Source organism: Ambystoma mexicanum, chromosome 3q, assembly GCF_040938575.1.
Source record: "Ambystoma mexicanum isolate Mex_15411 chromosome 3q, UKY_AmexF1_1, whole genome shotgun sequence".
NCBI lineage: Eukaryota > Metazoa > Chordata > Amphibia > Caudata > Ambystomatidae > Ambystoma > Ambystoma mexicanum.
The window spans coordinates 922,094,308-922,106,874 of NC_090926.1; the positions used below are offsets into that span (position 1 = coordinate 922,094,308).

At 40.9% G+C, this 12,567-nt stretch overlaps 1 protein-coding gene across 1 annotated transcript in view; it reads right to left on the bottom strand.

The window, feature by feature from the left end:
* LOC138583117 (ATP-binding cassette sub-family A member 9-like) overlaps positions 1-12,567 on the bottom strand; it is a 2,332,105-nt gene that overhangs the window by 471,252 nt on the left and 1,848,286 nt on the right. The window contains exon 31 of the mRNA XM_069655077.1: positions 11,196-11,287. Within this exon, the coding sequence (XP_069511178.1) occupies positions 11,196-11,287 (92 nt within the window). The remainder of the gene's footprint in view (positions 1-11,195; positions 11,288-12,567) is intronic.

The window sequence follows — 12,567 nt, forward strand, 5'->3', positions numbered from 1 at the left end:
AGCATCTCTATGTCTTCAGTATGTTGCCTGTTCCCCTAACGGGGGATTTGGTTTGCGACATGAACGGAGTTCTACGTAATTTCTAGTGGGGGAGAATGAAAAAGCTAGGATTCCCATTGATGTGCTTATGAGGCCAGTGCGCTTAGGTGGGTTTGGCTTCCCTGACATTGTATCTTAGCACAGAGCATTCTCATTACGAACATTACATTTTTGGATGAACGGGGATAAGGTTGGATCCCCAATTGGGTATACATACAGAGGCGTTTGGTTTGTCCAACCCCATTAGACTGTCTGCTCAGCATGGAAAACTGAATGCCACTAGCAAAATCTACCCCGTTCATCAGACATGTCTCGAGGGATTGGAAAAAGTATTACTTTGATTCAGGTGTTAGCTATTTATTGAACCCTTCCTCCTCAATTTGGTGGAACTCAGAACTCTGCTTTAATAATCGCCCTCTTTCATGGTCTACATGGCACTCTGCTGACATCTGGCGCCTTGGGCAATTATATGATGGTGCATCTATGCTCTTGTTTGATTTTCTTAAATTCAAATACAAGCTGAGAGTCTCTGAGGCTGGTTGATATCAAACTCTTTGCTAAGTGGTTGGGAATGCTTTAGCGCCCTTGAATGCCTCGATGCATGACATTCCTCCGTTACTCCACCTGTCCGGGGACTCCTCACTTTCGACCTCCTTCATTTATAAATTGCTGACGCAAGCGCATGGGACCACTCCTTCAGAGCATGGTAGTGCCATGTGGTCAATGGAAATGAGATCTGAAATCTCGGATGGGGATTGGAGTCAAATCTGCGTGGGACCATCTAGGTATAAGGTGGACTTGAATCTGCGGTTTACTCAACAGAGAGTTAATCATGGTATCTATTGGATACATAAAAGGATGAAGCAATGTAAGCTGATGCAGATAGATACATGTTTGAATTGAAAGAAAGAAGTTGGCAACTACCTACAAATCTTTTGGTCTTGGGCAAAGGTGGTGAGTTTTTGGGAGAACTTGCAACGAATGGAGCTGGTGTTGGGTCGGTCACTTCCTTGCTCCCCCCGTATGTGTGTGTTAGGGTTATTTCCACTGGGTCTTCAACTTTCGTCGGATCAATCTTACTGTGGTTACAGAGCCCTTTTGATAGCGAAAAAACTGGTTTTGAAGTTTTGGAAAAGTGATACTCGTCCAACGATAGAACGTAGTGCTCTTGTAGCCAGCTATCAATCAGAGAGAAAACCAGTTATCAACGAATAAAAAGAATGGACAAGTATCTTGCAATATGGATTCTCTTTAATGACTTATATGTTTGATATTCCTTAGGTTCCCTAACACCCCCCCCCACAGCTTTACCCCCTCCACTTATTTCCTTGATCTGTTTTTTTTTCTCTCCTTTTCCTTTTTTCTCTCTGTCCCTTTTCCACATGCTTCTCTCTCACCCCTTGTTTCTATCTACCCTTTTACTCTCTTAATTCTCTGTACATATGGTGCTTCTTGTATATATTGCCACAGAATTTGGATAATATCTTTTCTTGTAAAATTTCTGTTAGGATTCTTTCTGATTAATTTTTAAAAGTACCATTTATAATAAAATATGTTTAAAAAAAAGCACACCTACTTTCAAAATTGCCAAAATGTACTAAATACAGCACAAAGTGGAGGATGCAGTGATTAAAAAGCACACGTAGATTCAAAATTGCCACAGAGCACTAAATACAGCACAAAATGAAGGATAAAGATATTGAAACTGCTCTTAAAGAAGAATTATGGATTTGGCACTAGTTGGCAGCAAAAAGCAAGCTATATGTGAGTTTTACGGCAGATACATATATCAAGTGGAAGAAGATACAGGTTGCAGTCAGGCAGTAGAGCAAGAAGGCAGTATTTAGCAGACAACCAGTTGGAGGGTTATGGTCCAGGAGCAGGGATCCGGGGGTGCATTCCAGTACAACATAGTAGCACATTTTTCATGGTCTCGAATTGCAGGGGTACAGTAAGTTTGTCCATTGTGCAGCGTGGGCCTGGGGAAAGTAGCAGGAGCCGCAGCATGGGGTGGCCGCTCCGGAAAGGGCCAGACAGGGGCCTTAGATGTGGGCTGGTTCCCGGGTTGGGCTGATGAAAACAAATGAGGCCCAATCAGGAACAGGGGGTCGGGCAGCAACGAGGCACACCATCAATGCTGATGATGGCGGCCATGATCCTGTTCTCCTGTGGCCTCTCAGGTGCTTTGGGGTGGTAGATCCTTTTAAAAGAAAGCAGAAGGTTATTGAACATTATTGGACTGGGCTGTAGAACACACGATAAATTACTCCCTAACATTTGCATTACAGGTTGCCCAGGTGGGGGGATACTCACACAGAATTGTGTATATAGTCTAAAGAAAGCATTCTACCACTGTTTATAACTAACCTGCCTTTCTTCCCTACTCTATGCATATACACCTCACTTAAGAATTCACATACCTATTTAAAACTGTCTGCAGTTAGTGCATCTATTACTGAATTTAAGTAATGTGTGGTACCTCATAGAGTGTATATATTTGCCATTCTTTGAATAAGTATTTCCTAGTACAAAGTGTTATTATTTCAATGTTTATATATTACTAAACCTTATTTTATATAAATAAGATGTGTTATCACCTAGCATAGTGTGTGGACATTCTTTTGTGGTGGCTTGTGGAAAACACGGTACTTAAGAATCAGCCTGCATCACCTCCTGAACACTTAAGCCTGGCTGCTCGTCCATTGCTACCAACTTGAGAGCATTGGCTGGTGTGTTCTGGACCTTTACCCTACCATATAGAATGCAGAAGTACAGATAGCCCCCCCCCAGTCTTTACAGTGGTGCCCATCACATCACACATACAAAAATAAAAATAAAACAATCTACAACCGAGGTGAACCCTGGGGTGTGAATAGCTATCGCCCCCTTGTCATGCGGGGGGGAGGGTAAAGGTGGGGTGTACATTGCCGGTAACAGCCCACAGCCCTCGCTTAGCTTGGGCCTGCCTTGGCTATGGCTGGCGGGCCATTACTGGCCATGCATGCACCCCCACAAGGATGTGATTGCTACAATGAACTGCTTATCTGTAAGTGCCCAGGATGATGTTGTCAACCAAATAATGGGTGGCCTCCATAACACATCTCCTCAGGCTTTGCACTGGGGAATTCTGTGACTGCTACTGCAGTGCAGGCGTCTTGAGGTCTGTGAAGAGTAAGAAATGTGGAAATCCAGGTTTGCAACTGCTAATTGCTGCATGGTTTTATTAAGTTTTTTGGGAAGGTGTGGGCTTAAAATACCCTTTTGAGATATGCTGTCTGCATCTATGTGCTGATTTTTATCCCCTAGATGTATTTATTTCCACCTTATATGCAGATATAAATACATACATAATTTCTTTTTGGCATTTTCTACTTGTATTCAAGAGGAATTACTGTCATTATGTGTGCAGCTAATTCCTTCATTGTTTTTTTGTAACCAGAGGAATGTTGTACAGGTTGTTGCTATACAATAAGCACTCTGGAAGGAGGCGCTGGCCAATCAGGATACTCGGAACACGGGCTGTATTGTCCGGTGGAAGCCTGTGTTCCCAGCAGCCTTGGCGCTGCTGGCCAGCGCCCCTTCACTTGCCCGCTCCTCCTTCCTTTCCCCTACCTCCCACTCGCCTCTTAGCGCCTGTGTAGTTGCCTATGCGGGTGCTTAGAGAGTGTTTTTTTAAAAAAAAAGAAAAACAAAAATACCTTTTCTGTACGAGCCTTCGCCACGGTTCTCGTTTTCAATGTTGATGACGTGTCAGTCATCCGCACTGAAAATGGAGTGTGAACCAGGACGCAGCAACGGGCAGCGCAGAAAAGGTGTGTTTCTTTTACTTTTCTTTTTATCATTTTATAATACACACCATTAGGATTGATATTACCCTCGGTGGCGTGGTGACCCGGTCAGTAACGGCACCACCTCCCGTGTTCAGGGACCCTCGCTTCGCTCAGGCTCTTAACTTGGACAGCAGTCCGTTACTGACTGGGTCGGCCCGCCGATTTGGCTAATATCGCATTATATCTATTTTTGTTAAAATTCCAATGTTATAATTATAACTCCTACAATATATGTTAAAAACGAATATCTTTTAGAAATATGCCAATTTACATGCAAAGTTGCATTGGACAAAATATCTTTTTTAAAAACGATGCTAGCAAACATTCTGTTTTTATAAACTCATAAAAATATTTAGCAACAATTAACCTAAAAATCCCACCACATTAAACAAGTAAAGATCTAATTTATTGAATTATTTAGCAAACAATTGCAACCTTTACAAGACATCCTCGTTAAGTATTCAAACTGTTAATATGTTTACAAACTAGAGATACCAACTTTTTAAAATGACTGCACAATTCATTGCAAAAAAATATACAAAGATTTATTGGGATGGTTTACCCAAATACCCTAACCAACATTTTTACAAATCCATTAAAACATTATAATTTACAAATTAATCATATGAATAATTCTCATGTTAATCCTTTATCAGATGTTTACAGATGTATCCTTTGAACATGCCATTCTGATGAGTAGCTGAATTAATCCAAATGTATTAAGTGAGTTTGAGTTCCTTGATGAGTTGAGTCTGAATTAGGCCTTTTTTTTATCCCTGCCAAAGACAGCATTTTATCACATTTAATCAAATGCATGATGACCAATCTGGATTACAGGAAATGGTGACTGAAGAAAGCACCCAACCAGTAACATTCAGTATTGTAATATTATAAACCACATTCATGATGTGGCTACCTTGACATGTTATGTTATCTAGTGCTCATAACACCCCACAGCCTCCAGGCATCAAGGCGCACAGGAAACAGAGGACAGGGACTAACGACGCCAAACAAATCATGTGTGAGGATCAGACTAAGACTAGAGAGGAGGGGGAAATAAGTAATAAAAACAGGAGAATCCATTATTCAAAAAGGCACGTCTTGAGCTTTTTCCGAAAGATTTTGTGGTTCTTCTCTAGACGCATTTCTTCTGGGAGGTCATTCCAAGTTAAGGTGGCAAGAACCGAGAAGGAGCGGCCTCTCCCATGGCTCCTTTTGATCCTAGGACAGATAAAATGAAGTGTGTTACTGGATCGGGTCGATCTACCCAGAAATTGGGCCGTGAACTTTTCAAATAGGTAGGAGCCAGTCCATGTAAACATTTGTGTGCCAAGGTCAGGATCTTAAAAGAGATCCTGTGATTGACCGGGAACCAATGAAGTTTCCTCCTGGCTATAGTAATATGGTCGCGTCTTGACACACCTTTAACAACACGAATCGCATAGTTTTGGAAAACCTGACTTATTTTTACACAGTTTTTGCTGGCTCCCCCTAACAGTGCGTTACAGTAATCAATTCTAGGCATAACTATGCCTCTAACCAAAGTTTCACAGTTCTTGCTCGTAACATATGGCTTGACCAATCTTAGTAATCTTAGATGGTATTGTGACTTTCTGATAACAGGTTTTTGTACATTAGAGTTAGCACCGAGGGACTTATCCATTATCACTCCACGAGTTTTGACCTGATCTGGGACTGCTATGGAGTGACCATCGATAGTGAATTCCACATATGCCGGCCCCAGGTTTAGCCTAGCTTGGGGAGCTCCAATAATCAGCAGCTCAGTCTTTTCACTGTTATGACAGATCCAATGTTAACTCATCCAATTTTTGGGGGTGACATAGATATTCTGTACTGTTTGTAAATCCACTCAGCTCCACCAATTGCTGGGTATCTTCAGCATAATTGGTGAACTTAACTCCTGCTTTATCAAGAACGTTACACAGGAGGTGTAGATATACATTAAACAGAGTGAAAGGGGCCCCTAGGGGTCCCTCGTGATATGTAAACCAGGCAATAACCATACACGAAAAGATGCGCCAGACACAAGGTTCAAATTCCCTATGCTAGGGTTTATTGCAAGCAAAAATAGTCCCAATTGGCCAATTCTGGTCTCACGCCCCGCGACGTGAGTTTCCTAGACCTCGAGGGACGCAAGAGAGCGAATTACGTACATCAGTTACATATATAAAAATCCATATCATAGAATCAGCAATGTCATGTTTAACACCCCATTTGGTTAGCTTCTTTGAACTCGGGATGACAATGGACATTTCCGACGGGTATGACAATTATGAAACTTTCGATGTCTATTCTAGTAACAATGTGCAATTTAGAAAGTGCGGAGGCATCTTTTAGTTCTTGAACAGAACATGGTGGTTCTGTTCTTGGAAGCAAGCTGCACACGGGGGAAGAGCCACATTCCAAGCTTTGCTATCTATGAGGTACTATTCGTGTCCTGGGAGCCGACACGCTCTAAAAGTTTTGCGAGGGGGGGGGGCCGTAGGAAGAGCATAATTCAAGTCTTTAGCTGTTTTATTCTAACATATTCTACCATCGTACGAGACTGGCTGGCAGCTGTGAAGTGATTAAATGCCCTGCAGCTCTCTCTCAAGGCTACAGAGAGGGAGCGTGGGCATTCCTTTCTGGGCTACTCATGAGGAGTTTCAACAAACTCCTCAGTCCTGCGACTTTGTCCTTATATATTCAGACAGCAATGTTAACAGTTGAGCAGAGTAAGCAGAATTTGCAAGAATTGTAAGCTGCAAAGCAGTTTAGACAAAAAGCAATGAGTAATGGTTAACAAGCAAAATGGCGATTCTTGCTACGTTTAAAATGGCTGCTTGTTGGTCAAGCATAGCAGTCTATATTTCTATAATTCGGTGCATAAGACAGTTGGCCTACGGCCATCAAGTTACGTCTGTCATTCAAATGAAGAGTATTCAATTTTCCAGATTGACAAGAGCAGGGGACAAACATGATCCCTGCGGCACACCACAAGTGCACAGTATTGATCCGGAGGATGCTTGACCCCAACAAACTCTTGACATTCTGCCTGACAGGAAGGAATCCAGCCATTACACTGCTAATGGAGAGCAGCGGCCTACATTAGATAGAGTAGCTAAAAGTTTTGCATGGTCCAGGAGATGGAAGGCCGCAGAAAAGTCAAGAAGTATCAATAGGCCTGCCTTGCTCCTGTCCATGCAATCCATCATCTGGCTCTGAAGATCTAAAAGAGCACTTTCCGTTCTGTGATGTTCTCTAAAGCCGGATTGACGTGAATGTAAGCTGTTAGTGTCTTCTAAGTGTTTCTGCAACTGAATTGTAGCCAAACGATCCACGAATTTCAGAAGGAAAGGAGCATTGGTAATAGGTCTATAGATTGTCAGGTTTTTGGGATTCAAAGCAGCCTACTTCAGCAAGGGGGAGACTACAACCTTCTTGACCTCTTTAGGAATAATACCATAATCAAAAGTTGCATTAGTAAAACGGGTCAAGAAGAGCGAAAAGATATTAATGTTATTGAGGATAATTTTACTCGCTTGTAAGTCCCCATTACAAGAAGTGGGGTGCATCTTTTTGAGAATCCACTCCACAGAAATGGTAGAGAATTCAAATAGCATGTCATCTTTCTGATGGGAAGTCTCGGTCATATTATGGTCAAGAGCTGAGACAGGATCAGCCATAATTTTCACATGTGCGGTCGTAATTTTATCAAAGAATGCTTGTTGGACTTTAAAGCAGTCTTCAGAGGTGGGAGAAGGCATATCTGATTTTAGATGCAATTTTTCCACAGTTTTTAGGATTTCAAAGAGTTTTCTAGTACTATTAGGGGATTCTTCAACTTCAGCGTTGAAAACGTTAAGCAGTGAAACCTTTTTCCCTATACTCTTTTTCAATATTTTTCCAGTTTGTTTTGTTTTCATCTGAGGGGGTTTTAATCCATTTATGTTCTGCTAGTCTCTTTTCTTGTTTCAACAAAGGAAGTTGCGGGAAAAACCAACTGTGATGATTATGTCTGTCCCTAACAGTTCTAGTTTTGACTGGGGCAATCCTGTTTAGCATGTCCGTCCTAACTGAATCATAAATGGAAAACAAAGTATCTGGTGAATCAAGATCAGAGGTATGCGGCATGGCATTGTCCAAACATTTACGCAAATCAGCCGTTCCAATTTTGTTAATATTCCTATAGGTAATCATTTTAGAAGGTTTCCTCGTTGTGGTAGATTTCCCAGGAAGGGTTAGTTCGAATAATACCGAGAAATGGCCAGACCAGACACAGGGGGTAGTGCTGACGGGGCCAATCTGTATACTATCTATGCCACCCAGACAAGGATATTACCTGTGACATGAGTTGCTTCATTATTGTAAACCAGGATATGAATATTGTTTAAATCACGTTCCAGAGAGATAGCTTCTCTATCAGAGTGGTTTGCCTTCCTACCTGTTAAGGTCTCCCTGAAGTAGAATGGATGTATTAAGGGTGTTAAAATTGGTTAAAATGGCCAAGGGGTCCTCATTAAAATTAAGCATCTCATTCTGGGGGTGATAAACCACAAATCAATGTGGACAATGGGTACGGGAAGAATAATTTTTTAAGTACAACAGCTCACAGCATTCACATTTGGTGGGGGTGCGGAAGAAAAGAAGTTCTTCTCTGGCGATAAGTGCTACCCCTCCACCAATACCTTACTCCCTATTTTGTCCTTAATAAATAAAGCCCCTGGGGGTAGCAGCCTGAATGATAGGACCACTGTGAACCTGAAGCCAAGATTTGGTTAAGGGCAAGAAGTGGATATCATTGTCCAGAATTAAATCATGGACGTCTATGGCTGAATTTACTAGTGATCTAGTTTTCAAAAGAGCAGCTTTAAGAGTGGCCCCATTGAGGGATATAACCTTCACAGGACCCCTAATCTGTTTAGGGACCTGCGTATCATTCGATAATGTTAAGACGTGATCATAATTAGAAACATTCAATGAGGTTTCAACAGTGGTTGTAGGAAGTCCCATCTTCAAAGATATCCTATGAAGTGGGTGTTTAATGGAGATGTTGTAAGTTTCTCTAATGCCCAATGGTGGCTGGGAATCCTGAATAATGGAGTTTGCTTGACAAACATAATCCAAACGAGCATGCATGTGTAATTCCATACCTGCGAGGGGGGCATACAACGAACAAGTCAGACTCCATACAGCGGGGCAGTCAGCACCAGCAACATCAGCACCGACTAGCACAGACACGGCTGTAGTCAGTTAAGTAAGCGCGCAGACTACAATTCCACTGGGAATTGTAGTTTACTGAACAGAAACGCTTCACAGACAACAGCTGCAGTAAGACCAGCGGGCTGCACTGGGTGAAAGGAGATTCTTGATTAAGGGAAACTAAGCAGATAATTAAATAGTAGAACAGTCAGAAAATACAATCTAAAAGACTTTCAGACGATACAAATGTTTTTTTTAAGTTGTTTAAAAGTTACATTAAAAAGAACGATCAACACGATAAGAAAGTGCTAGGAAAAGCGATGCGTAAAGGTAGTATAAAAACTACAGCTACAATAAAAAAGGCATTAAACTGCAACAAGAAGAGGCACGAATGCGAGTACAAGGTTATACACTAGCACAGACTGGCTAGACCCTAATGAGCTGGCGCTGACGCGCCTGATGTCAGTTAAGTAAGCACGCAGACTACAGTTCCATTGGGAATTGTAGTTCACTGCGCAGAAATGTTTCACAGACAACAGCTGCAGTAAGACCAGCGTGCTGCACTGGGTGAAAGGAGATTCTTCATGAAGGGAAACCAAGCAGGTAATCAAATAGTAGAAAAGTCAGATTGCACAATCTAAAACACTTTCAGACGCTACAAATGTTTTTTTAAAGTTGTTTAAAGCTTGCTTTAAAAAGAACGATCAACTCAATAAGAATGTGCTAGGAAAAGCCATGTGCAAACAACAGCTACAATTAAAACAGCATTAAACTGCAACAAAAAGAGGCACGAACGAGATACAGTAATTCAACAAAAATAACAGCCCTATTTTGATTTTCTCCTCTTTTCTCCTAACATTTTTGCAGGCATCAAATGTATAATTGACAAATTGATTACACATCCAATTAACCACAAATGTTTATAATGGCTAGTTTTAAGTTTAGGTGTTAATAGCAATTTTAATTCAGGTTTCAGTGCAGATATCAGAAAGGTCTTCCAAATTATATTCACAATTTCAAGAAACAAAGAAAAATTGTAAATCCCATATTTACTTTCAGTCTAACTACATTTACACAAAACATATTTGAATACAGTTTTAAAATCTATACATGACATACTTTTGTACCAACAATTACAAACAAAAAACTTGCTAAAGGTTCCTTTCCTCCTGAAGCCAGCTTGTCAAATAGGTAAAATTATTGTTTATTATTATTTATCTAATATAATGTTGTAGGGTTTCTGGATTGGTCCCTGAAGTGATTGATCCTGCAGTAGTTCACAAATAGGACCTGAAACATGTTTGGGCATTAACAACATTGCTGATAAATTCATTGGGACAACTTTCCATTACATAATTAGTTAACTTGCCAAATTAATGATGTGATAATTACTAGTTTGTGTCATGAATGTAATATTTGAAATGCTATAAATTTGAATGACAAGATAAAATTGTGAATAGTAATTTACTCTACTCTGTGAAAACATTTTGTGCTGCGAGAACTTCTACACTGTATATATTAATGTATCAATTGAACTTTATTTACAAAGATTTGACATATAGTAATCGTCTATATGTATTTACCAAATGTGGGATCAATTATTTTTCTTTGTTTGTTTAACTTTTATTTGAGGATAGCTTCGAAGGTTTTCCTATTTGTGTGTGCAATACATCCAGTGACGTGTGTAGGACTACAGGTGTTTGAGTATTTGGAAATAAAGTAAGAAAACAGTCATATTGGAAATTGTGTGATTTAAATTATGGCAGGCCGGATTAGTTAGGGAAATCAAGAGTCAGATAAAGAACCCCACCGAATGTTACTACACACCAGAGGTGATGTCACTTGTCCCATATAGTAGTACTCTGAATGGTAAAAAAGGAATATGGTCCTATGGTCATTGCATAAAAAAAGATAAGGAGGGTAATTAAACACATCCTACCAATATTGCACTTTAAATTGCATGTTTACAGGTTGTTGTGTAATTTGTTTAATAGGATTAATAAAATACAAACATTTAGCATATTATGCAGTACTCATGAACTGAGTTCAAATAATGAATAAAGTATCAATGTGCAAGGATGTAAAATTTCATGTAAAACAGTTCACTAATTAAAAAGATTTTACCTGCCCGGCGGTGGGTTTTGTGTCCCCTGTTAGCATGCGGATAGTTGTAGATTTCCCAGCTCCATTGGGTCCCAAAAGACCCAATATCTCTCCTGGAAAACAAATGTAAATCACCTTTCTCAGTGATACAGTACATGACTTTTAACACCAAAGATGCCCCTTGCTCACAGTCTACGTTCAAAGCCTAATAAACTGATGGATAATGAAAAATGTAAACATGACTGCTTACCAACCAACCATTCCACAAAGTGCTCACTGTGCTTCCAATGGTGACCTTAGTGGGTCAGAAGTACATATGTGATACAAACACAATTCTTTCATCTGTACTTACTCCATGTCTATGTCTCTCTATTTGAAGGAGGTACCTGCATTGTCAGGTATTTGTTGGCTGACAACATCATGACCAGAGGGGAAAAACACATATCTGGGGATGAGGGGTAAACATTTGTGTTAATCCCCTAGAGGACAGAAAAAGTTTATCGTCCACATTAGCAAAGCCAGACACATTTGCTTTGCCACTGCTTGTTAAACAGTAACTTGCGTTCTTTCATGCATTTCTAGAGTGGCTGTAAGAAATATAAAAGCATAAATCTCTTCTTACCAATAAAGCTGCATATCTAAGGATTCTATTATACATGAGGAAAAGGTTCAGGAAGTTGTTTGTTATTATTTGTATTCTATTATTGATATTGGTAAGCAAGATCTTCATCTCCTGTAGCTTCTTGGTATAGTTGGCATTAATCAGCATCTCGATATAAGATGCGATCTGCACTCCAAGATAATGCATGTGTGTATTACCCACAGGACTAGGTCCCAAGGTTCTCACAACATGGCATGAGTCATTTTCTATTTGTTTCATATAATATGAAACTACCAAATGCCTCTACTGCCTTCATTACAGTTGGCAGAGAGTCTGTTATGTCTGAAGTATTATTAGATTGTCTTCAAAAGTAATTGTTAATATCTCATGGGGAGGATCTCAGCCCGTCTTATTTTCTAAAATAGATAGATGTTGTACCAAACACTACGTCCCAGGCTGGTTCCGAGCCCACACTTCAAACAAGTCCAGAGGCATCAGAGGAACGGCAGCCTGAATCCACACAGCGGAGCAGTGCCCGAGGGGTCCGCAGCCTGGGCGGACACACAGATCACGAATAAGGTGGTACGCGGGGCAGAGGTGCCGCTGGCTGTGGGCCAGGTTGGGTTCTGATATACTGACACGCTGGGGCATACCTGTGGGTGATCCGGAGAGCAGTGGGACGTGGCGGGGTCTGGTACACCCGGGGATCCCGTGGCCCAACAACATGAGGAGCGGGAAGGGGACTGTAGAGGTGGCTGCCCGCCGAACACCTGCAGTGCCGAGCAAATACAA